The sequence below is a fragment of the Manduca sexta genome, chromosome 21 (assembly GCF_014839805.1).
Source record: "Manduca sexta isolate Smith_Timp_Sample1 chromosome 21, JHU_Msex_v1.0, whole genome shotgun sequence".
In the NCBI taxonomy this organism is placed as follows: domain Eukaryota; kingdom Metazoa; phylum Arthropoda; class Insecta; order Lepidoptera; family Sphingidae; genus Manduca; species Manduca sexta.
This window is the reverse complement of record NC_051135.1, coordinates 7,853,410-7,881,345: the sequence shown is the minus strand read 5'-3', so window position 1 is coordinate 7,881,345 and position 27,936 is coordinate 7,853,410. Positions and strand designations below refer to the sequence as shown.

At 36.3% G+C, this 27,936-nt stretch overlaps 1 protein-coding gene and 1 non-coding gene across 2 annotated transcripts; both read left to right on the top strand.

Moving 5' to 3' along the window:
* Positions 1 to 226: 226 nt before the first annotated feature.
* LOC115448113 (saccharopine dehydrogenase-like oxidoreductase) lies at positions 227 to 27,824 on the top strand. The gene is made up of 9 exons (XM_030175429.2): positions 227 to 415; positions 2,799 to 2,967; positions 6,709 to 6,896; positions 21,331 to 21,460; positions 23,454 to 23,568; positions 24,081 to 24,167; positions 24,664 to 25,051; positions 25,511 to 25,605; positions 25,864 to 27,824. Exons 1-9 carry the CDS (start codon positions 413 to 415, stop codon positions 25,961 to 25,963), a joined length of 1,275 nt encoding a protein of 424 aa, XP_030031289.2. The 5' UTR covers positions 227 to 412; the 3' UTR covers positions 25,964 to 27,824.
* LOC115448130 lies at positions 19,054 to 19,215 on the top strand. The gene has a single exon (XR_003939078.2). It is a non-coding gene; the product is annotated as a U1 spliceosomal RNA (small nuclear RNA).
* Positions 27,825 to 27,936: the final 112 nt, after the last annotated feature.

The following is a 27,936-nucleotide window of genomic DNA, read 5'->3' as shown; positions in this document are numbered from 1 at the left end:
CAGTCATCAGTCACGTCAATTCATACTGTCATCGATAAAATTGGTTTTTAAAATCGATTGCACAGTTTCAGTTTTTCAATTATACATACAAAATATCTGTCTTCTTATTATCACGGATGTATTTATATTTTAAACATTATTTTTAAATTGTGTTTATTAATTTTAGTCGATATAAAATATTTATCGATATTATATCAACACATCGATATAACATGACTGAGTAGTATATAGATTCAACGATACACGAGTGACGTCCACATTTCATCAGCAGTTTTCACGTTGTCTTTGATTATTTATTTAAATTTGAGTTCGAGTGCCGGTTGCCGGTCGGGAGAATATTATTAATTAAAATTATTGTGTCTTACGCGCAAAGAAAGTTCTAAATTACGAATATAGTTTGAAAATAATATAAATGGTAAGAAAGTTATGTTATTTATCGAGTGTTTATAGTTTGTAAGATTTTAATACTTAATTTCTTTTCCCGATACCTACGCAGTAAGCAAAAATGTCTTCAAATAATCATTCAAACCATTGAAATATGTACCTACTCTGATATTTTATTGGAAACAATCTAAGAAAAATAAAAATATATTAATTTTTATTTTCTTGTAATAGATACATCGTAAAAATTCCGAGATTTAAAATACTTTCAAAGTTTGTCGCTGAATGACTTCGATATAAAATGATTGATTGTTTACATTCCGTTTTATCGGAAAGTAACCTGTAGGTATGACTCAAATATAATGGAAAGTTTTAGTATCGGTGAAATAGCGCCGATTAACACCAATAATTAATTTCTAAAAATAATTATAAACATTGATAAGTACTCGTAAGTCAAAGCTTTGCATTTTTTTTAATTGTAGGAAAATGAACTAAAACAAATGATGATGGGATGTGCTATTTGTTATTTTTTCAATTTGTTTAGAAGGTAATATTAATAAATATTCATTAACATGTAAATAGAGGAATACTACATGAAGGGTCTTTGTAGTTTTTCTATAACTACCCACATGTTCTATAGTAGAATATGTGGGTATTAAATTAAATTAATACATTTTACAGTTATTGACAAATAATCTCATTTACATAATATAATAAAATTTCAACTTTTCAAACTTTAATACTGAATAGTACTTAACAAATTATATTCAAAAACAGTTAGTTGTCACAGGGCTCATCCAAAATTTTACAAAGTTTATAGCTCTCTAGCAACCTTGAAATATATGCTGCCTATTTAAAGAATTCTGCAATTGTATAGGGACGTAATAGAGTTAGCAGCATTAAAAATAATAATACACTATACTATGTTTATGACCACTGATACAGGAAAAATATTAATGAAAATGAACTAGGGGTTTTTAAATTAGAGAAAATTACATTAATTACTCATTGCTATATGTATAATTATGTACATTTGCATGTTTTGTAAGTAAATATTTTTTATACAAAAATGAAATTACTTCAAAAAACACTAGAATCCAATTATTAAAACAGAAGCAATCTTCTAAAAAATATGCTTTTTAGGAGTTCCCTGCATCTTTAAAATCCATGGTCTGATTCATGGAAAATATGGTTGCTAAGCTATATAAAGTCGGAACACAAAGATAATCATTTAAATTGGACCATGGGGTGAAATATGATTGCTAAACTACATAACAAAAAATATAATGAATATATAACCCCTTTGTTTTGTTAGTTACCAAGGAAGACTGAAAAATATGTCATTGCATAGATATCTAAAAAAGTTCTTAGGCTAAGTCGTAAGGCCACAACTAGTATTGTATAATGTATCATATTAATTTATATGCCTGATAATGACACCAAGGTGAGAAATAAAGGAAAAAATATATATTTACTTAAAGCTACATTATTCCAAAACACCCACATTTTGATTCAATTTTAAACAATTAAATAATCATTACTTTGAACTGAAAAAAATAATTATAGTTTAATATTTGCTATTGATTACTGTATGGCTCAAAACATGATAATTATCACTTCTCTTGATCATAAAGAATTTTGATGAAATTTCATACATTACCCATCTAAGTACTGAAAAAATAAAAGTCCAAATATATTTAATGACATTTAGAAGAAATATAGTTTTGTTTCCCAAATCGGTCCTTGTATTTTTTATACGACAATATAACAAAAAGTATGCATGACGAGCCACGGGCGCGTTTTTGAGTTAACCATATTGTATTAAATTAAGTGATAAATGTATGCTTAATTTATGTACCGAATATATAAATTTTGTGGCAACACGTCATAGTCGCCTTATTTTTTTAGTAGTAGTGCTACCAGCTACGCAACAGAGCTGATAATGACAGGATGTCCCAGCCACCAATAAGAACTTTGTACAATGTATAATATAAAAGCGGCACATTGAAAAAAAGCCAGTATATATATCTGTAAAAAGGAATACAATCAGCCTCAAAAGTAGTTGATCAAATTAAAAACTTTAAAATTTTTTATTTTTTTATTTATTTATACATATATTATAACACCATAACAGTTGAAACCAATGCGATGTTATACAGATTTAATTTTAACAATCTACTTCAACACATCTATGAGCCATTTCAAAATATAATGTCTATAAATATTCAGATGGCCTTGTGATTCCGAATAAATTACTTTGATATGAGAGTAACTTAGATCCCGAACTATGAAAAGTTTTTGTAATATCCGGTGCTGACTAGCAACTCATACCACTGCCCTGGTGGACGTAATGTAATCTTGCTTCATACTTGCCATGACTAATAGGTCATTAGCGAATATACAAGATTTTGTTCCAGATGTCTCGCTTGGACGTGGTGATATTTGGCGCCACCGGTTTCACCGGCAAATATGCCGTGATAGAAACAATCAGGTTGAAGAAGAAGTACCCTGAGCTGACGTGGGGCGTCGCCGGAAGGTCGGAGAAGAAACTGCACGAGCTGATGCAGGAGGTCTCGAAAAAGACTGGTAAGTGACTGAATTCTCCCCCAAGACAATTTTTGTGCGCTTGGCCCTCACACCAAATGTACGCCCCTTTTCCCCTTCTCCCATACTTGATTCTAGGAAAATCCTTCTCCCCCTCATCCTTCCTTCCCAACTCCATCCCTTTCCCGGTCCATTGACTGTAACAACTGTATTAAGCCGAGGTTAGCTTGTTAACCGTTAGCTATGGGACTGGCAGATTGTGCAACGGTTCCATCCATCGAAAACCTGACCACATTTTTGGTTTCATAATTCTAGTAATTATAAGAAATAGAGTTTCAATTTATTGTCATTTACTATATAATTGATTTCGTCCCGTTTTGAAGAGACCAGAGACCCAACTAAGTTTTATTCCTCATCGAACATACACCCGTGTCACGGTGGCTCCTGGCTTGGAGAATATATGACTGTTGATAGCCAAACGATCTCTCATATAAATAATTACCTCGAACTATATTTGTTTGCGTACAACCTGAAACTATGCTATTGTTTCTTGATAAAATATCAAAACCAGTTTTTCTGTTAGTTCATTGAAGAACTTAATATAATATCCATTTCATTTCTCCCAACATTTACGATAACATAATTTATTTACAATTGACTACAAAATAGAAATATATAAATAACCACGATCGGTGCTTCGTGTCTTTATCAAACAATAGAATTACTATTTTCAATGTCTTCAAGGTGATCTAATGCGCCAGTTAAATCCTTTATACTTTCTTGCACAATTGAACGATAAGTGTAGCAAGCCATATGTTGGAGTAAGCGCTAGGATTGCACATGAACGATAACATCATGAAGTAACTATAAAGCACTGCATGAAGCCGTCTTACGTTCGTGATATAGATGTTTTTGTGCCTGGCAATTTGGCTGTAATGTAGGTAGATGTTCCATTAGGTTTTATTGTTAAAATATGAGCCAGTATTTCTTTCGATTGGCTATTTGTGTCATGTAGGTAAATCAAATTGCGTGGTGTTACGTAGTTTGGGTGGATGTAGATTTCTTATAAGGTACTAGGTAGGTAGGTTTGTTATAAAGAACAACATTATCACGAATAGCTTGGGAATACTTTTCTCCATAGAAATTCGAGTTAAGTATTGCTGTAGACTTCAAATTCAGAATCTTATGATTTTTAAATTCGTCTGTTCTTGCAATGCCGTTAGCCAGAACTTTTAGGTTTGTTACAATTGCATTCTGAATACATAAGACAAATACTTACCAGATGGTTTAATCAGACGAATTCATGTAAGCACATGAGCTGTAATTGTCGTCGATTGATCGGACACCAGCTGTTATTTTTATTGATAATAATATGTTGACCGTATGTTATTGATGTATCCTTGATGCCTTTATCGACAATAAGGTTGGCAGGAATACAAGTAGTGCATTTACATTTAACGGACCTTATACACAGCTCCTGTGAACGTCATATCTTCATTCGTATTAGTCATTAAATTTAAACACGGCACTGTCCTTAACGTCAGATCCAGTGTAGCCATTTTCCCGTGCCAGTATTCAAAATCACTGACACAGATCGCGTCAAATACAAAGTCTGTAGGTTCTATTGAAGAATAAACTATGCACTCTTTCGGGAGGGCATCGTATTAATTTCATGACGCCTTTGTTATGACCGTGGTGACATTCGATAGGTGTCAGTCCTGCTATGTATCCGCCGTTACATAAAATACAATAACGACACACAATAGCTGTCACATGTCGCAACGTTATCGGATTGTATTACACGAAATTAAATCTAGGTCCAAAAATAGACTGCGCCATATTTCGTCACAAACAAACTGAAATTCGACGACGGGCGATTGGAATGCCAGTTGACATAATAGTAGAAACGAACGCTTCATTTTCACTGGTTGACTCAGTAGATATACCTCATTCGGTGTGTTCAAATACGGAATAACGAATAATAAATAAAGGGTACTTCTTGCAGGCCTTATAGCATTCTTAAACAGAAATCTCCTGTTCTCCGCATGCATGCACATTCGGCTGAAAACGTTTACAGCTTTAGGCCTTCAGAAAATCTCCCGTATCCTGCATTTGGATTCTAGCAACCAATGAATTTGAGCCAGCATAGTAAGGCCCTTATAATAGATATGACAGAATTCACATTTTCACAAAATAATACCAAAACGTGGATACATATTTGTTTAAGTGTGTGGGACTGGGTGATGAAATATACCTTAGATGTGGCTGCGTTTATGCGGTGTCATTGTTTTTGGATTTTTTTTCGTCTGGCATGATTAACGGTTATATTTCACGATTAGACCCGTCAATCGATCTCGTAACCTTGGATGAAACAACTGCTCACGATAGCTCTTGTGTGTTTCGACCGTCTGCAAATTTTCTTGATAATCTAAAGTCTAAATCTCGCTTTACGATTGTAAATAATTGAATCGTAAATACGTGTACGTCTGTACTACTAAATTGATTTTTGATAAAATTTGGAACAGGCTGAAAAACATATAGCACTACTTATTTTTATACGAATATGCAGATACTAAAGTGTATTTTATCGACCAGTTCAGAAATATAAACAATTTAAGTCAACATAAGAAGACGAACAAAGCATTGTATAAATAATGCTGTCGGATACAATTATTATAATTAATTCTGAAGGCCCTTACAGTAAGCCCTAGTACAGCAAGCATAGATGTGGTACAATTAAAATATTCAAAATGGAATTATGTATTTCAAAATGGTTACGTATAAGGACTGGGTGATGAAATACTTACTCTATAGACTTGGTTGCTTTTATGCGGCATCATAGTTTTCGGAAATATTTCCTTTAGCATGACTAACGGCTGTAGGTGTTAGACCCGTTTATCGATCTCGTAGCCTTGGTTGAGAGAACTTCGCTAGCGACAGCTAAGTCACGAATATGGCATTTTCTAAGACCATTGACGTATATTTTACCGTACGTAGTACATATATATCGATGTCTAAGACACATGTGCATTAGCCCAACCGGCTTTAGGGGTAGAATGCATGTTAGCCCCCAGGCACATCGACCTGAGAACATGGACGATTCCAATTGTCGACTAAAATACTATAATTGTGACCTAAGAAAGGTCATCGGAAATCGGGGCGCTCTCGGCGCTAAGTGTAACGTCTTCTTTTGTATTGCAACCACAATTTGTTATATGCCAGTAAACCGGGAATGTAGAGAAGTTCTTATTTGAATACAATGGATCTGGTATTGATTACAAGTAGTATATATTCCTTAATAAACAATGTCGGCGAAGCTGGAAGCAATAATTCTCGAAAAACACAATTATTGGCCGCATGATCGCTTTATCTCTTTCACACTTTCATGTAAGATAAGCTAGATATTTCGCTCAGCTATTGCTATAGTTTATTGATTATAATTAAATCTGTTAGGTAGTGACTGTAGTGAAACAGCATGATATTTGCGAATGCTGTCATACTTTGATGAATGATATGCAGTGTGATGTCATCGCGCATTCGTGCATCGATTATTTGTCCTTGAGTTCATAGTCCAGATGGTACTGCGAACAAATATTTGTGTTATTTGCGTCGTCAAAACGAATGTTTTAATTTTTTATCTATTACTAAATACTAGATTGAGTTTGCAGTTACAACAGGCTTCTAAGTACTTACTATTCGAATATGAAATGCACCTTTAGATAGCAAAGTATGGTATCCTTAAATATAATATAGTTACGTAAAAATACACGTCCCATCTTACAGGTGAAGACATATCGGGCATTACGGTCATTGTCGCGGATGTTAAGGACGAAAGCAGTCTGAAGACCATGTGCTCGCAGGCGAAGGTTCTGGTGAACTGCTGCGGCCCGTACAGGTGGTACGGCGAGGCGGTAGTACGAGCCGCAATCGAATCCAAGTCACATTATGTGGACGTCAGTGGAGAACCGCAGGTAAGTGTTGTCAACAAGCACTGTGTATGTATTGTGGTGTTCCGACTTCAAGAACTTTATAGCGTAATTACTAGCCATTATGAGACTTAGTGAGTTAAGACCATCAAGCAGCGTAAAGTTTCGTACCTAGGTGACAGGTAGACATGATAAGTACGATCTGCTGAGAACCATAATTATGGGGAAAATATCAGGAAGAAGAAGTCTAGGAAGGAGAAGGAAGTCGTGGCTGAGCAATATACGGGAGTGGACTGGAATAAAAACGGTCGAAGAACTGTTCCGGCTAGCCACGAATAAGTTAAGGTTCATGGAACTGACTGCTAAACTTCAGTAATGGAGAGGCACCTGAAGAAGAAGATGAGACTTAGCATCTTATGTCTCAGTGTGACGAGCGCAGTGGAGTGCCACGCAATACTTTGTAATTCAAAGTTCTGTATGGTGTTACTGTGTATGGGCGGACGTATTGCTTACTATTAGGCTGCGTGATCGTCGCGACATATAACTGCATTAAAAAAAATGTAAGGGCTGTGGGCGTAACTAAATTTTGGTTCAGAAAGGAAGGTTCAGTTTTTGAGGAATTTTACAATGTATACCAGTATGTAGCCTTATAAAATCCTGAAAGTAGAGAAGGACGTGTTCCCCTACATCCCTCCTCTGGATAAGTGCATGGATATGAAGTTTTTACTCATTGGACATGGGGTGGGCTTTTAAATACCTTCTAATCATTTGAGGTTTACCGAACATCTATAACATTTTTTATTTATATTATAAGGAGTTAGTTTCTATTACAAAGATTTAGGCACGTTCCTATCTCGGTAGTAATGAACGCTCCTGTTCCTTACAAAAATATGTATTGATATATTGTCTCTTGCGTTGTGTTCGGTTAGGTTAGTCATTGTTATTCGTCCAACAAATACCACACCTTATCAGTGCTGTACTTGTTTCCTCAGTTATGTAGGTGTATTTGGAATTGTAGGTGAATCAATAGCGCAAATCTTGCTTTCGAATCTTAGTTAGACTCTAGGGTCTTAGTCGGTGTTGCTCGTAAAGCCGTTGGTCCTGCACCTGATTCGGTCATGTCGGATTGCCGTCTCACCGGACTATGAAGTTGAAGGAACAGAGGGTACAACTGTGTATTGCGCACACACTTGTGCACTATATTTCCTGCGTACATAGCTGATCCCGTTGAGATTGGCCGCCGTGGCCGAAATTCGGCGAGAAAGGATTCATTCAGATGATATTGCTATAGTTTATTTACAATTTACCAAATTACTGAGACTTCCTTGTCTTTCAATTGTATTGGAAAACTAAAAACACTATTCGATTTGATTCCAACGTGTGGTATGTGCATCCCACTACACAATTCCGATGGTAACTCACAGCGCACCCACGCGACGGGCGAATGACCCGCTAAGGTCGCCGCATCGCTTCACACTGAATTATCTAACTTGTAAAATATGCATATCACTTGTTCAAGGTGGAATTAAAAACAAAAAAAGTAAACACGAGTTCCAAAATGTGATTATTATGTTAATATATGTAAGAAAACTCGCAAATTGATTCTCAACCATTTATTTTCCACACATCACAATCAGGTTTAATAATTATTGTTACATTATTTGGAGATGGTAATTAAACTTAATTAATCTTAACCTTAATACACAATAATGTGGCCTCACTGGAAAGGGGCTATCTGTTAATGAAAGAACATCACACGTACCTGTCCTTGTAGCTTACTTTAATTCTATGTCGGTTCCAGTAGGTACTCTCTTTTTAAAGTGTGCACCGTTCCGCTTTCACTTCAACACTATTCTCCCAACTGTCACTAACGCCACTTTTATACCTCCCCTCTGCCAAGAGTGGGGCTTATTGACAGTTGTTTAGTAAAGAAATTGCCTACTACCGACACAACAAAAATAATATTAATTGTTATGATTTTGAAACTCACATTATTCCTAACATATAATTCATAATAAACATACGCAATTAATGTATTGTACATTTGAATAGTGAGCTAAATGTTCTCCTGAGCAAGCTTTATGATTTTTTAAATTACACTTAAATGAGGAGACGAGCATGCGACTTACCTCAAGTTAAGTGATGCTTACAACAGTAGCAACTAGCAACACCATATAGAACTTTGAATTCTTAGTACATATTGCATAATACGTGTCAATCCACTGCGCTAATTCATCCAGAGTACCTATCACGCTTCTATCTTATAGGGGTGGGTAGAGGCTATGGATTACCACTTTACACGATTCTGCCATAATTCTCGCACTGCCTCCGCCTTTATTAATCTTTTCTTGCATTCCCGCCGGTTTCGGGTACTTTTCCACTGCGCTCGTCTCCTTTATTATCTTATACTTCTTAGTTATCTCATAATGCCCAGTAATTATGTTAGCTACATTTTATAGTTGTTAGTGCCTGTAATGAGCAGTTTCACGCCTTTACAGAATAACAATACAAAACACTACATTGTCCTTGAGAATTAGTTTCATATTGCCCTGAGAATGAATCTTGTGATACCCAGTAATCAATGTTTTGTATTCATGGTTTTTTGTTAAGCATACTTATGTTAAATTCAAACAGTATGTACAGTCAATCACAAAAGCAGCTGAACAATTTTAAAACTAAAACGCTTCTACATATTAAATACTTTTTTTTAACCTAAATTCAAGTAAACTCTTAAGTTTAATTTAAAGAGGAAAAACATTTCTCGATATGGACACAAAGGTTTAAAAGAGATTTGAAATTTTGATTTTGTTCATCTACTTTGTGGCTGACTGTACCTTAAAAATATGTAGGTAATAAACAACCTTGAAGAGGAACGCAAGTATGCATGGGTGCCAAGGTAGTGAGATTAAAAGATCGAAAGGGAAAGGATAGAGTAGTGGTCAGCAGATAGGGACGAGAGACGAAAGTCAATCAACAGAAGGGCACAGATATGCGGGAAAAAAAAATTGGACGGTTTGCGACGTAGCTTAGTAGCCTTTCTTACTCATAATATTGTAAATGCGAAAGTTTGTGAAAATGTGTCGATGTTTGTTAGAAGTAAACACAGAAATGGCTGAACGGATTTGGATAAAATTTGGCATACATACGGGTAGACCATGTCCCGAAATAACATACCTTTTATTCCGGTAACTTGCTTCCATGGGAAATATTGGATTTTATTAATCTGATTTTTTAAATAGATATTGCCGCCATGGTACAGTATTTTAGGGATTTCTGTAGCGGGAAAAATGATATACAAGGGCAAAGTCGCAAGCGACACCTAATAAAAAATAAAGAAAACAACTGAACATGCATTTTGTATATAGTAGTCTATTGTTTCTCTACAATATACCAAAGCCAGCATAGGACCATTCAATAAATACTGTACAAATAGACATGAATATGAACAAATATAGGCAAGCGTAATCTATATCTATACTATTATATAAAGCTGAAGAGTTTGTTTGTTTGTTTGTTTGTTTGTTTGTTTGTTTGTTTGTTTGTTTGTTTGTTTGTTTGAACGCGCTAATCTCAGGAACTACCGGTCCAAACTGAAAAATTCTTTTTGCGTTGGATAGCCCTTTGTTCGTGGAGTGCTATAGGCTATATATCATCACGCTATACCCAATAGGAGCGGGGCAGTAATGGCTAATCTCAGGAACTACCGGTCCAAAATGAAAAATTCTTTTTGCGTTGGATAGCCCTTTGTTCGTGGAGTACTATAGGCTATATATCATCACGCTATACCCAATAGGAGCGGGGCAGTAATGGCTAATCTCAGGAACTACCAGTCCAAACTGAAAAATTCTTTTTGCGTTGGATAGCCCTTTATTCGTGGAGTGCTATAGGCTATATATCATCATGCTATGACCAATAGGAGCGGAGCAGTAATGAAACATGTTGCAAAAACGGGGAAAATTATGAGTTTTGAGAGCTTCCGTTGCCTGCGCTGCGTAAACGGTTAAAGTTATGCAACAATGATGTATGACGGGATTGTTTCACTTAAAAAGTTCTAAATAATATAACAAAGTCCCCCGCTGCATCTGTCTGCCTTAACGTGTTAAACTCAAAAACTACCTAACGTATTAAGATGAAATTTGGTATGGAGACAGTTTGAGACCCTGGGAAGAACATAAGCTCCCGGGAAACTGCTATTTTTATAACGGAAAACTTTAGCCTGAAAAACTTTATAACGCGGGCGGAGCCGCGAGCAAAAGCTAGTACTATTATATAAAGCTGAAGAGTTTGTTTGTTTGTTTGTTTGTTTGAACGCGCTAATCTCAGGAACTACCGGTCCAAACTGAAAAATTCTTTTTGCGTTGGATAGCCCTTTGTTCGTGGAGTGCTATAGGCTATATATCATCACGCTATACCCAATAGGAGCGGAGCAGTATTGTCTTATCTCAGGAACTACCGGTTCGAACTGAAAAATTCTTTTTGTGTTGGATAGCCCTTTGTTTGTGGAGTGCTATAGGCTATATATCATCACGCTATACCCAATAGGAGCGGAGCAGTAATGGCTAAACTCAGGAACTACCGGTCCCAACAGAAAAAATAATTTTGCGTTGGATAGCCTTTTGTTCGTGGAGTGCTATAGGCTATATATCATCACGCTATACCCAATAAGAGCGGAGCAGTAATGGCTAATCTCAGAAACTACCGATTCAAACTGAAAAATTCTTTTTGTGTTGAATAGTCCTTTGTTTGTGGAGTGCTCAAAGTTATATATCATCACGCTATGACCAATAGGAGCGGAGCAGTAATGTCTTATATCAGGAACTACCGGTTTCAACTGAAAAATTCGTTTTGTGTTGGATACCCCTTTATTTGTGGAGCGCTATAGGCTATATATCATCACGTTATGACCAATAGGAGCGAAGCAGTAATGGCTTATCTCAGGAACTACCGGTTTGAACTGAAAAAATCTTTTTGTGTTGGATAGCCCTTTGTTCCTGGAGTGCTATAGGCTATATATCATCACGCTATGACCAATAGGAGCGGAACAGTAATGACAAATATAACATGTTGCAAATCGAGGAAAAATTATTAGTTTTGAGAGCTTCCGTTGCGTGCGCTGCGTAAACGGTTAAAGTTATGCAACAATGATGTATGACGGGATTGTTCCTCTTAAAAAGTTCTAAAAAATATATTATAAAACAAAGTCCCCCGCTGCATCTGTCTGCCTGAACGTGTTAAACTCAAAAACTACCCAACGTATTAAGATGAAATTTGGTATGGAGACAGTTTGAGACCCTGGGAAGAACATAGGCTCCCGGGAAACTACTACTTTTATAACTGAAAACTTTAGCCTGAAAAACTTTATAACGCGGGCGGAGCCGCGGGCAAAAGCTAGTACTATTATATAAAGCTGAAGAGTTTGTTTGTTTGTTTGTTTGAACGCGCTAATCTCAGGAACTACCGGTCCAAACTGAAAAATTCTTTTTGCGTTGGATAGCCCTATGTTCGTGGAGTGCTATAGGCTATATATCATCACGCTATACCCAATAGGAGCGGAGCAGTAATGCCTAATCTCAGGAACTACCGGTCCGAACTGAAAAAATCTTTTTGCGTTGGATAGCCCTTTGTTCGTGGAGTGCTATAGGCTATATATCATTACGCTATACCCAATAAGAGCGGAGCAGTAATGGCTAATCTCAGGAACTACCGGTCCAAACTGAAAAATTCTTTTTGCGTTGGATAGCCCTTTGTTCGTGAAGTGCTATAGGCTATATATCATCACGCTATGACCAATAGGAGCAGAGCAGTAATGGCTAATCTCAGAAACTAGGAGTTTGAACTGAATAATTCTTTTTGTGTGGGATAGCCCTTTGTTCCTGGAATGCTATAGGCTATACCTAGTCTTGCCATAAATATTGTAATAAAGAAAAAAGAAAATTGTTAACTGCAAATAACATTTATTACTTTTACAGTGTGTCAGTTTAATACATAAATATAAAACAATTAAAAATATAAAAGCTTATTCGAAGTGGTCTCCATTGGCTGCAATACAGTCCTTTAAACGATGAGGCCAGTTATCAATAGAAGCACGCACTCTTTCCATTGGAAAATTCTTCACTTCCAATCGTATAGATTGTTTTAGGGACTCCAAATTATCATGGCGTTTAGAGCAAGCTGTACTCTCTAAAACTGACCACAAATCATAATCCAGCGGATTAAGATCGGGACTAGACGACGGCCAGTCTTCAGCTCTGATGAAGTCCGAAACGTTCGATTCCAACCAAGACTGCGTGGACCGAGCTTTATGACCCGGCGCCGAGTCTTGCTGGAAGGACCATACTTGGTTATTGAACATGGTGATGTTAAGGGGCTTAACTACCTTCTCAAGAATGGTATCTTGATACACTTGTGCCGATGTTTTGATACCTTTTTCACAAAAATATGGCTCAGTCACTCCTTCATAGCTAACACCCCACCAAACCATCACTGAAGTCGGATAATGTCCACGTTGCACTCTGTCGACTAATTGGGAAGCTTCCTTAGAGCTTTGAGCATAAATACGGTCATTTTGTTTGTTAAAATGTTGCTCAATTGTAAAAATTTTCTCATCCGTAAACAAAATTTTTCTGTGACCTCCCTTTGCGTACCGCTTCAGTAGTTGTTTCGATTTTACCACCCTATTCTTCTTTAAATTATCAGTTAAGAAATGGCCAGTGCGTCTCTTATAGGCTGCAAGTCCTAAGTCATCTTTTAAAATACGCGACATGGTTCTAGGTGCTATCTTCATTTCCCGAGATAAAATCTTTTGCTTTCGGACAGGATTTCTTCGAATTCTTTCCCTTACTGCTTTGACCACCTTTTTCGTACGAACACTACGTGGACGGCCAGATCTTTTCTGTCACAAACAGAGGAGGTCTCATTGTACCTATTAATAGCCCGGTACACAAACATTTTACTAATACCAAGTGTATGGAGAGTTTTAAAAATTGCATTTGGCTCCATACCTACTTTGTGTAATGCTATCACAGCGATTCGGTTCTCTTTATCACCCCACACCATTTTAATATCGCAAAATATTTTACAATGTATTGGCGCCAAAATGAGAAAACACAATGAACAATCGTATAAAAATGACAGATTCGAAATTCAAATGTAATATTTTTTTATAATTAAGTGTAACAGTATTTATGGCCAGACTAAGTATATATATCATCACGCTATGCCCAATAGGAGCGGAGCAGTAATCGCTAATCTCAGGAACTACCGGTTCGAACTGAAAAAATATTTTTGTGTTGGATAGCCCTTTGTCCCTGGAGTGCTATAGGTTATATATCGTCACGCTATGACCAATAGGAGCGGAGCAGTAATGAAACATGATGCAAAAACGGGGACAATTTATTAGTTTTGAGAGCTTCTGTTGCGTGCGCTGCGTAAACGGTTAAAGTTATGCAACAATAATGTATGACGGGATTGTTCCTCTTAAAAAGTTCTACAAAAATATATCATAAAACAAAAGTCCCCCGCTGCATCGGTCTGCCCGAACGTGTTAAACTCAAAAACTACCCAACTTATTAGGATAACATTTGGTATGGAGACAGTTTGAGACCCTGGGAAGAACATAAGCTCCCGGGAAAATATATAGCGTGACTTTTATTACGGAAAACTTTAGCCCGAAAAACTTTATAACGCGGGCGGAGTCGCGGGCAAAAGCTAGTAAATTATAATTAGAGACGCGTCGGTTACTAGCGTTTGTCATTCCGTGATAAAATTCACCTAGTTACGATGAATAGATAATGAATATTTATACGATTCGGAGTGGTTTTCTGCTCAGTACCAGCCCGTAGTCTGGAATTTGTGCTCGATATGGCGATTGGCTCGCGCCCTATCACATAATGGGACGGAACATACTTGGCGAAAAGTGGGTGCCCTGATTGCGCCTCTGTATTCCTCTTCGGGGGTAAATGCGGATATGTGTTTTTGTTTGGAGAATAGATACGTATTCTTAGGTGTATGTGAAGATCTATTTTTTATTCTTACGTTACTAATATTATATTGACGGGGTTTCATACTATCAGGATATGAAACACCGGAAAATACAACTACCTAGGTACAGTTTTATTTATTGAATACTCTTTACATATGAGGTTTATTGGTAGGTACTAGGTAATGTGTGTGTGTTGTAAAGTTAACTCTAAATCTATACATGGATTCGTAATTACGATTGACAGTCATCAGGAAGTCCTACAAAGTATAAGCCGGGGCGACGGTGTCGGAATTAAGGGGGAAGCGTAAGGATTTACGATTTTTCAATCGATCCAAGTTTGATTCAGTGACGGCATACATGGCATGAGACTGAGGTTCAAGGTTCAGTGTCGAGGCCGATAACTTTACTGTGAACTCAATCAATAAAAAACACGCATGTTGACTGGAATTACAATTTGCATACGAAACAATAATCGCTTTGCATTCATCATGAGTAATGCAGAATAAAGTTCGCGAATATTCAATATTTTTATTGCACATTTTTTTTACATCATTAGTAATTAGTTTTTGTTCGCGGCTTCGCCTGCGCAAGAGTTGTTCCGGGTAGTATCAAGATTTCAAATTATATCCATACCAAATTTTATCAAATTAGTTCGGTTCAGACACGAAGTTTGGGGACTTTGTTTTATGTTAGAGTTATTAAATAACAAACATAATTTTTAATGTAAAAAAAAAACAACTTGTGCTATAAGGGCTAATAAACCCCATCTTGAACTACGTTTTTAATTATTATGAAACAACAAAAAAGAAACGTTTTTTGTTGCTTACTAATTTAGGTAATGATGTAAACGTATAGGTATGAAGGAAATCGTGTTTATGATGGCGTTGCGTAATATGAAAGATGTTTTTGTGACAACAAAACAGGAAGTATACCAAGGTCTTTATGTTTAATTTGGTTATTAGTAACGTTTTAAATTTTAAAGATATGCTACGTTACAGTACATGTATTCATACGTCGGCAGTGGCGGCTCGAGGCTCCGGGACCTCAAAAGGCCCCGATTTCACTAATTTTGTAGATAATATAGATTTTTTGCTAGATAATACGGTTGTGATCTAGAACGTTTTCGTAAAACGAGCATCGAGCAATCGTCCGGTTCGACCCAACCGATATATCGCGACAGAGATAGCGTGTATTATCCTCGTATTTATAAATTCTCCTAGAATTACTTGAGTCCTATTGTTGAATCAACAAAAGTAACAGCCAATAGTGTTTTCTCCCCTAAATTCACGCCGTTGAATTGTTTACCGATACGGTGCGCATACGCATCTGCACATTGATATATGTCGCTACTCAAAAGACGTTTACTTCGCTAATATAGTGCTCTTATTAATAAATTTCCTAAACGAATGCTTCTTTGAACCTGTTTACGTTTTAAAAATAAAAATACTGCACCCCACGTGCTTTGCTTTTATTTTAGTACATATTATACATTTACAATACATTAACATTTTGTGTAATGGATTATAAATTGCATCTTATTTTCGTTAATAGGCTGTATAAACCTTGGTTTTGTTTTTGTTGATTGTAATTGATATATATTTTTTTTTCCTAACATAAGCGTAGATTCAAGAAGATTTATTTTGGTCATGTTATAGATCGTTAAAGTTATTAATTACATTGCTTCTAACTCCACTGTCACATTCTGGATTCTAAAAATAAATAATTATGCATAATATAACAGTTAGAGAGTACGGAATGGTAGTTGCAGTGAATAGAGTTTTGTGTGATTAGTAAGTTTATTATATTATAAAACTAACGAAACGTGTTTGTCCATTCCTAAGTATTTTTTGGGCGTTTGGGGCTTATTATGAGGAGCGGTTGCGGCTTTAAACCATGCGAGGCCCCAGGCGAAAACAAAAAAACAACGACGCGAGGCCACGAGTGGAGCAAAACAGTTCCTCGGTTTCAACAGTTTCGTTGGTGATATCGTCAAAAAACGTCCTCTAGGGCACTGCGCGAGGGGCCCCGGGCGGTTGGCCAGTTTGCCTCCACCAAAGCCTCTGATGAGGAGCATGGATAGCGGCTTAATACTTTAAACATTTATTCTGTAGTGTCTTTTGTATAAATGTGATCTTATTTATATTTTATGGACTTTGTTAATCATTATTCCAGACATAACCGAGTCTTCCTGAGGATGTTATGCTGCAGTATTAATTTAATAACATACTAACTGTTGCATGTCAGGAACCTTGCCAGGAATAAAATTTTCGCAATGAGTGGCTTATAATATATTGCTTTTGCCTGCGGCTTTGCCCGCGTAAAAAAATCACGCGTTAATTTTTTCTCTCGATAAAAAGTAACCTATAGCACTTAGGAGTAATGTAATTTCCTATTAAAAAATCAACATTGCTTTAGTAGTATTTGAGATTAGCGCGTTCAAGCAAACTCTTCAGCTTTATATAATAGTATAGATTGAAAAGAAAGATGTTTCGTGGTCTCATTTGTAGAGGACGCTTGTTCCCACGAGAAGCATAATTTAATTTGGATTTTATTTATAAAGTACAAAGCACAATGTCCTAATGAACTTGGATAATTTGATAAAGGAATAAACATTAAGGTCGTCTGGCGCACAATGTCAATACCGATAAGAGAATCATTACGGTATTTTATTTGTTGACTGAGCAATCGTTGCATTATTTAATACGTTGTTTACTGGAGTAACCTTAACAAAAGAGTGAAAACTGTATCTAATTACGTCCACTCGTTTTTGTTGGTGCGAACAATATTTATTACAACCGTAATGGTTTATGTTAAGCGGATTTTAAATATCAAAATGATCATAGTTTTGGAATTTTATAATTTAATTTTTTTCGATATTTAACACAATCGTTTTATTGTGGAAAATAATTTTCAATGCGGTACCTTGGGACAAACATGAATTTGTGGGCAAAATTTACAATGATTATATCTCTCAAACAATATACATCCCAAGACAATAGACTAATATTTAAGTATCAAACGCAATAAATACATATTTTTATAAGGGAAAGCTTTTTCGTATGGTTTGACGAGCAAGTCCATTGTATGATGGTAAAGCAAGTTTAAATCTAAAGTAAAAGTATGGACACATCAGGTAAAATGCCCTCTTTATATATGTACCCATGTAACTAGGTTATTTTCCTATTTAGCAATAATTCTACTATGAAGCTGCTATGCCACACGTCCTGTTTACCGGTAACAATAAACATAAATATAATTTCCACTCAGACGTAGTTTATTTATAAGTACTCACTTGACATTAGCAACACAGCCTTTATACCTCACTGACACTATGATAACCCTTTAACGTTTACCTTAGGGACACGATATGTATGTAACGCTCAATTATACACCTTTAGCGCAAGGTATAAGGTCTGGATTTGTACGCGTTATATCTGTTCCTAGTAAGGAAATCCTATGACTGTTGGGGGCATTCGCGGTCAACTCGCCGTGTGATTGTTGGATGCAAAAGAGGTTTAGAGGGAGTATTTTAGTTGTATTAATGCTAGGTAGTCTGAAAACTATTTACTGTAGATCTAAAGACAGAATTCGGACTTTGGTCCTTCGAGCCATGAATTTAGGAAGTATTAATTATGAAGTATTTAAATGTTTAAATTAGAATGCGGGTTGGTTATTGATTTTAAAGCATTATTATCGATACGAAGACAATTAGTATTCGAGGAGTCCAATATCCGACAATAAGTATTATGCTTCGAGAAATATATTAGTTGCACTGTTCGCCGGACAGAAATTGTACATGGCGATAATCTACGCCGTATCATATCATGGGATAAAAATAGATTCAAAAATGCTACTTATGCCTTCCTTTATGAATATAGGTATATTAGTAACACTATCGTGAAATAATATTTATGTTATTATAATGTAAATAAATATGACACCATACTGCCAATCGATCATTCGCTGTTGGTGTTACACCAGTTTAATCGTGATTGAATTATACACATGAATATTAACATCCCGCGCGTGCACAATACTTATTTTTGGAGAGGATGTGTATCCAGACATAAAATCCGTACGTTAAATCGAGGCCATTCGGTACGCGTATACCCAATGTGCAAGCTTCCAAATCATCCGTTAGATGGCGTTGCAAAAAAGCTACATCGCGGTGTCAAGATTCTCCGCCGTTTATAGACTAGCGGCGGGCGATGTTTGGAATTCATACTTACCTGGCGTAGGGGACACCGTGATCAATAAGGCGGTTCCCCCAGGGCGAGGCCTGTCCATTGCACTGCGGATGGGTTGACCCTTGCGATTACCCCTAATGTGGGTAACTCGGACGCGCAATTTTTGGTAGTGGGGACTGCGTACGCGCTGTCCCCCCATAATAAATACAAATTATTCTCCATAACATTAGGTTTCCATAATACGTGTACGGGGTCGGTATTGCGGATACTGTCGTTTCTGGGCATTTTGTTGCCAATCAACAGAAACCCTGAATACCGTCACTCGTACAAATAAAATGTAAACTCCCAATGTTCAGATCAGGCCCAGTTAGTGCACAATGGACATTAATTAAACCATCAAACCGAATTGCTAATAATTTTAGTTATAAATTTTAAAATATTTTTAATACCGTTAAGTCTGCGATAAATATTTATTGATGAGGTCAAATGAACGTTCATTTAAAAATGTCGGAAATTCAAAGAATGTATGAAAACTTTAAAATGTATTTCGTAACTAAAATTAATAATAAATGACAGTTAAATCACATGAAATTCGAAATAATAGCGATTTTGTTTATTAGTAATCCAATCGTTCATCTAGTGAGTAGGCATTGATTTAGCTTTTTTATGAGTTGTCGGTGACGTATGAAGGCATTTTTATTAATAACAGTGGTCTGGTATATTTCTTATAAGATTCAAAAAAAATCTTTTTTGTTTTTAATTTTTAAATAAACAAAAATACAGTCACTATTTCAGTGGTCGCTTCTGGGCCTAAACTTTTATGAGTTAAGGGCACTTTGTACTGTAGGTGGACGTTTGACTGATTAACATTTTAATACATGTAATGTAATTATATTTCTTGTATTTTAAACATAATGTTTGTTTCGATCTTGAAGCAGACAAAATGTTTTATTTTTATTATGACAATCGTGGATGAAGATGACTCATGTTATTTTGTCAATTCCCATTTTTAACAAATATATTAATTTGTATTACTTTAATACTTTAAAAGTACTTAATTATAATTTCACAAAACTATATTGTGTTTATGGCAGTATGAGGTAATTAAAAACACCTGATGCGACCTAATTCCTTATATTGCTAATTTAAATTGATATACCAAGAGTAAGGACTACAGCTTTCGTATACGATAGTGTCCCTCCTCTTCCTCTCCTTTATTTTTGGCACCAACTAGACCTGTGCAGGAACAGTAATTCTGGCTGGGCTTGAATATTACTGTCGCCGGTTATAAGGGGATTTAATCATGTAATTTCTATTGATTAATATTCTATAGACACGAACGTCCATATAAACTATTTGTTTAAAATCTGAACTAAAATGGCAACCAAAACGTCAGTGTGATAACCTATTTATTCACTTGAACAACAAATGATTTTACTTATTTGACTAATATTTTCTTATTCAAATCCAAGTTTACACTTAGACTCGAGTTGTTATATCATGATGCCACTCCTTACACAACCACAAGCTGTAAATATTGACCATACTAAAGACAGTTTGAATGGATATCAGTTCAAATCAGTTGAACATAGTGAATGTTCGGAACGCCAAATCTAGTACGTAGTACATATTATATCGATTGTAATTCCTCAATGAACACAGTGCCAACCCTAGTAGTGCACAGTGTTACTATAAACACAGCCGTCACTTACCGTCAAGCTAACGTTTGCCTCTCTCGATATTCAATAGTGTTAACTATTCAGTACGACACATAATTAGTAATACTAATGGCAGCTTTTAAATAAAAACAGTAGAAACGCCATCCAATACCTTGAATCACAAAGTATTGTTTGGTATTCCACTGCGCTCGCCATCCTCAGACATGAGAATTTAAGTCTTATTATGTCCAATAGTTACACTGGCTACAATGTTCTTCAAACTGGAACACAACGGTGACAACACTGCTGTTTAACGACAGAAATAGACATTGCGGTGAAACCTCCAGGCGGACTCTCACATTTCAGAGACCTTTATTTTATCCTCTTGGATCCCCACCTACTAATGGTATGCAGGGTATGCCGGACTTTTACCGGCTAAAAACCTCATGTTGGTCTCCATCTCCACCTTGGTGAAGCTCTGCGATCTCAAAATGAACACGCCAGAACTCCACCACCAGCAGAATTCAATCTGCGGACGTTCTCGGCAGCCCGTTCCGTTCCCAATTAGACTATCGTGTACTTTAATAACTAATGTCAGATTATCTAATATTTGCTGAACTATATGTAACTAACTATATGTTGTGTATTTCCAGTTCATGGAGACGATGCAGTTGCATTACAATGAGCAGGCTCGCGAGGCAGGCGTGTACGTGATCGGCGCGTGCGGCTTCGACAGCATCCCCAATGACCTTGGACTCGTGTATCTGCAGAACAACTTTAAAGGTTCATGACAGCGACATTTCATTAATTAATTAATATATATAATAATAATAATATCAGCCCTGTATTATATACTTGCCCACTGCTGAGCACGGGCCTCCTCTACTACTGAGAGGGATTAGGCCTTAGTCCACCACACTGGCCTAGTGCGGATTGGTAGACTTCACACACCTTCGAAATTCCTATAGAGAACTTCTCAGATGTGCAGGTTTCCTCACGATGTTTTCCTTCACCGTTAAAGCGAACGATAAATTCACAAAGAATACTCACACGATTTTTTAGAAAAGTCGTGTCAGAGGTGTGTGCCCTTGGGGTTTGAACCTGCAGATATTCGTCTGGCAGTCCGTTCCACACCCAACTAGGCTATCGCCGCTTTTATTAATTAATTAATATATTTGTTTATTTCAATTAGAACTACACTACACTAATTAAATTAATAATAACAACATATAACATTCATTAAACATTCAAGTATTTCCTGCGGGAGCAAATTAGAGGGATAAAGAGTAACCTATATGCTAAATACTAATCCAGCACATGGTGTACCCATTTGCCAAATTTTAGCCAAATCCGATCATCGATTTCTGCATATATTCCTAAACATTAAAGTTAATCAAATTTCGACCTTACGAGATACAAATAGACTATGTGCGTCAACACGTACGTTAATTTATTTTTATCTCGCTAGTAAATACTAATTAACGCTTTATTGCTTATTGTGAACCATTGTTACTTTAAAAATGTTCTCGCGGAACCGCCAGCGTGTAAAATTTTCTCGGTATAAAAAGTAGCCTATATACTATTGCAGATATACATGTATCTCAGTGCAAAGTTTTATATAAATCTGTTCAGCCTTACTTACGTAACAAACATCTTTGCTCTCACATTTATAATATTAGTATAGAAATATAGGTTAGTATAGATTAATTTTATTAGTTCCACCATTATACTAAATAGGGTACCGGACTCATTTTTGTTCTTAACAATTATCAAATATTTACATAATATAAATTATAACACCAAAGAAATTATTAAAATCCAGTGAAAAATCAACAAGTTATAAGCATTTGAATTTCGGTGGAAGGGGTAATTAACAAGAAACAGAAAAGAGACAAAATATCCACATGTGACGTCATCGGGAATTACGACGCGTGCGAAAGAAAGAGATGAAGCGATATCCCCACATCGCGCCCACTCCTGCACACATTACAATATTTTAAATATGAATTACTCGCTCATTTTTTAACCAATTTTTATGCTGTTTTCGCAGAAGTGCTTCTTTTTCGTATTTAAAGCCATTACACATAGAATAATGTACAAAATCAAGCATAGGCCGGTCCCCTATTGTGTTTTTTCATTGATTGATTACTTTGTTATTATAGGCGCGTAGTCTGGTAAGTAGGTTTATATGCCAACCTTATAATATTCGATAATCAGCTATGTTGTGCTGTGAGATCATATTTTAAAATATTTACTGAAACTTTACTTGGCACTCTGTATTATGGATAAATTCTACACTTGCGCCACCAGCGGTGAAATGAACTTAATTCACCAATCACCACCACCATCAAAAGAAACCAAAAAAAAAAGGCATCTGTAGATACGGAAAAAAAACCTTCGTTCTGATTGGTTCAATGCAGACATTGATCGAAGAAAGCGGATGCGATCGTTTATTGAAAATGACAGTTGCTCAAGTAAGATAGTTATATCACGCTAAGCAGTATTTGGCAGCAAAGATTTCGATATTCTCATTAGTGTGTTCCCACAATCTTACCGATTTGTCGATAGTCGCCACACTTCACGCTGTTTTTTTTTTACAGAATAGCGCTGCAGTGGCGTAGGGGCCCAAATAACGTGATTCCTGTTGGCTTTCCTTTATGAAGAATTTAATTATCATTAGAACAATTTGCAGACTGCATTTATGCATATTAGTATCTATATGTTGTCGGGTTACCTTTTGCAAAAAATTACCTATTATACCTTTGTATCCTTCCAGGGACTCTGAACTCTGTGGAGTCGTACTTGAGCGTGAGAGTGTCGCCGGAGTACGAGGCGGAGGCGAGGAAGACCGGCGGCCTGCATTACGGCACGTGGGAGTCGCTTGTCTACGGGTAAATATCGAACCTTATCGGGAACAACGATCCACATTACGCACTTTTGTCGCTTTGTTTCTTATGTATAAATAATATCAGCCCTGTATTGTATGCTGTCACACTGTTGGGCACGGGCCTCCTGTACTGAGAGGAATTAGGCCTCAGTCCACCACACTGGGCTAGTGCGGAATGGTAGACTTCACACACCCTCAAAATTCCTATAGAGAATGCCTCTGGTATGAAGGTTTCCTCACAATGTTTTCTTTCACCGTTAAAGCAAGTGATTACTCACAAAGAATACACAATTCGTTTGACCAATTAAGTGGTGAACAATACTTCAACATTTTACCTATACAAATGAAAACAAACGTGTTTATAAATATTAAATTTAGTTCAATGTAGGTTATCCTTGGTTCTAAATAAATACATATATTATAAAATCTGCATCCAACAAAGCAAAATGAATGTCTTACTAACAATTTTGCGCCTGATGTCAAAGAATGGCAATAGTCAGTGTGTTTTGGTTGCAGTCTGGCGCACAGTGACGAGCTGAAACCTCTGAGGAAGAAATTATATCCGGAGAGACTGCCAACCTTCAAACCCAAACTGGAGAAACGGTGAGGAAAATTTTAAACCATCAGTAGTTTTAAAGTAATGGGTTATTGGACTCTTTAAGAATCCATTTTCATACAAGGTCCATGGTATGGGGATGTCGTGAGTGAAATGAATACAAGCATTAACTCAAAAGCGTTACCTGTGAGTGCGTAACGTGCCTTGCGAAACTTATACTTTATATTTATGTCACACATTTTATTCACGAGACATTATTAGAGATACATACAAACTTACAATATTATAATACGTTTATTTACTCTCTTTGTCTATTGCTTATTTAAAGACACTTGTACTTGAGGGTAATAATTACTTATATATTCATTACTTACTTACTTTAGTAGTAATCTCCATCCGTTGCTACGAACAGACACGCGCCTCCATTTCTATCCTTCACTTTATGATATGCTAACTAACACGAACAGATACCTTAACAAATGTAAATCAAAAACGCATATCAAATGTTAATGAACTTGACTAAACAAGTCCTGTTGATTCCAGCTCAATCATCCACAAGCGGGATGGTAAGTGGTGTCTTCCATTCCCCGGCGCCGACGAATCCATCGTGTACCGCACACAACGAACCCTCTACGAGAACAACCAACAACGGCCTGCACAGTTCAAGCCTTACGTCAGATTCAGCAGTCTTCTTCAGACCCTGGCCACGATGTTTGTTTGTATCGTCATGTTCTTGATGTCCAAGACTGGGTTTACGAGGAAGCTGTTGCTGGATTATCCGAGGTTGTTTTCGTTGGGACTGGCGTCGCATGAGGGACCCAGCGAGCCGGTTATGGAGAATACCACGTTCAAGTTCGAGTTGTATGGTGAGGGCTGGGAGGAGGGAGCGGATGTTGACGCCACGCCGCCTAACAAGAAGATGGCTGTGAAGGTATGTGCTTTTGTGTATTTGAAGAGTGAAGCTTCCGGTTAAACATAGTAGCAACGAAATTGCGTTTAATTTGAATATTAAAAAAATTCGTAACATTGTATATAGTTTGGCGACCGTATATCTACACTTAGTTTGACATTAAAGTTCAATGGAAAATCAGCCTAATTATAGCGGTCATAGATTACTACGCTATCTATAATCTCGTGGACAAAAGTGTTGCATTGGTATGATGCCTCCAAAAAATTATAAAAGGTCAAAATTATTATATAATTTTAGTTTGACCAGGAAAATACAAAACTTCGACGTATTGTAGTAAATTAAATATGGAACCAATTATTATATGTATAATGTTGACTTTAAAACAATAAACCAAGTGACGCTCAAAAGCAGGTATATATTTTTGTAGTTAGTATATTCGTTTGTTATTCCGATGGGTCCTGATTGGTGTAATATTCTCAGGTGTCGGGCAAGAACCCCGGGTACGGCGCCACCGTCACTGCGCTGATGCTGTCCGCCATCACCATACTCAAGGAACAGAACAAGATGCCGTCCACGTGAGTACTCTTATACAAAATAACTGCTCCAACTCTGACATGCGATCCCCTTACGTCAGTCGCAAAAAACTAAGTTAGTTTAGCTTAACTTGCAAACTTGATAAAAATACATATAGTTTATGTAGTTTGGATCTGCACAGAAGTACGAAACGCACACAAACTCACACACGCACACATGCGCACACGCGCTGCACCCGAATCGTATCTGTTTGATAGATGATTTCTCAAATTATAATAAATCGTGTCATTTTGTTCCAGCGGTGGAGTGGTAACAACCGGAGTGGCCTTCAAAGACACTGATCTAGTGAAGAACTTGACCGAGAATAACGTCACGTTTGAAATAATCGACTCCCAGTAATACCGGAGATACGACCTCGGCGATATATGCAAGCTATGTTAATAAACACAGAATCTTTAAAAGTATGAATATTTATAGAATGTATGGACAATGCTAAAGTAAAATACGCAGGTTTAATCGCCGGTAGATAACACCACGCAGTAGTGTGCTCAAGTTTGCCGGCTGTTTTATCGAGATAGTGTCGAGAAGCAATGTCTCGTTGGGCGATAAATATCTGGGCAGTAGTCAACAATTATAACCAAAAAGCATTTCATAAACAATTAAATGATTTATCTTATAAACAATTAAAAATAATAACTGGATATTGAACCACAAAGTGTTTCTCTAAGATGAGTATAGATGTCGCTAACTATAAATAATATACTGTCAATCGCTCTCTTACCATCAAAATGATTTGTGAAATTTATGATTTATATAAGTTTTGTTAATAATACATTTATTTGTAATGAGTCATTTTAGTATCCAGCTTAAAACTCGATGAAAAGATATGCCTAGAATTAAGTACGTTCCCTATAATGCTACGGAGCTTGTATCTAGTTCTTACATTGCCCGCTAGATGACATTTCTGTTTTATTTATTGGCTATAATGGAATACATTTTAACTTGTCCATAGTAGTTGATAACCACTTACATTCAATGACAAACTACCATATTTGTAATAACTTATATTAATGTTTGTATTTTGATGTGTAACATAATCGGTAGATGGCGCTAGTTGCCACTTTCTTAAACTTTACTGATGGATTTTGCCTTAACAATATTGGCATATATTATATGTGAATCCTACGCTAGTTAACGGTTTTTAAAATAAAAAATATATTTGAGGTGAGCGCACAATGAGACTGCTATTTGTAACGACGCGACGCGTAACCGACTAGTGCTGCACTAATTATTCCGACTCACTAATGGAAAATTCTATATCATAGTTTTTACTGCTAGTATAAAATATAAATCTGTGTAAATTAACGTTTCATAAGCAGGGCATCTTTTATTTGAAAATAGTTTAATCCGATAAACGGCAGTTTGAATTATCGTATAACGATATTTTTTAATCATTTCTGACGAGGGGTGAGTTTTTTAAATAGCATTTAATCATTAAACATGGTTCAATAGATATGGACGTGTATCAAAATAGCTTGTATCATAATATACACAGTAGTTTAGAAGTCCGCACGAATCTGCATAAGCTTAGTTTGCTGGTGGGACAATGTTTATATTGGCCCAGATCGTAACCTAATGTTAGTTTCAATAGATTGGGTGTCCGGTCGGTGACAAAAATTTGTTCTTTATATTATACCTGATACCGAGGTTTTTGTTATCTCGAGGAATAAAATGTCCACAAATAATACATGACATGCATTTCAAAATATATTTCAGTCAAATAACTGAGTGTACTTGAGTTGAGTGTGATTTCTTATGTTTACGCGAATGTTAGACATTGAAATTAAACTAATTTTCCGGATTCTATCGCGTTTTTTTGTTTTTTATTTTTCTCCCGACGTTTCGAAGACTGTAGCCTTCATGGTCACGGGGGGGACTGAGGTGTTGGAGGTGAGGGAGGACTGGAGTGTACTTACCCTAAGCTATGCGTTGCGATGCTACCTGTCGCGGTGTGCGCTCTTCTTTATACCTACATTATATACCCTATACTACATATCTATAATAATTTATACCCTAGATCACAATATCTATGCCTTAAATTCTAGATGTAATCTAGGGTATGGTAATAGCTTTATAGCGCATTTAATGAACATGTTTTAAAGGTCTCAATAGGTTTAAACTGCTCTGAATAAAAGTAGTTGAAGTCAGAATATTTTAATTATTTTTGTATGTGAAGCTTAATAAACAATTAATAAATTTATCGTTTTTTTTCTTTCTTTATATACCACTTTAGTTTTGGAATAAAATTTTAACTTGAGAAAGGGAATAGTCACGATAATTTTTGTCAGTAATAATAAGTACCCAGTAAGTAA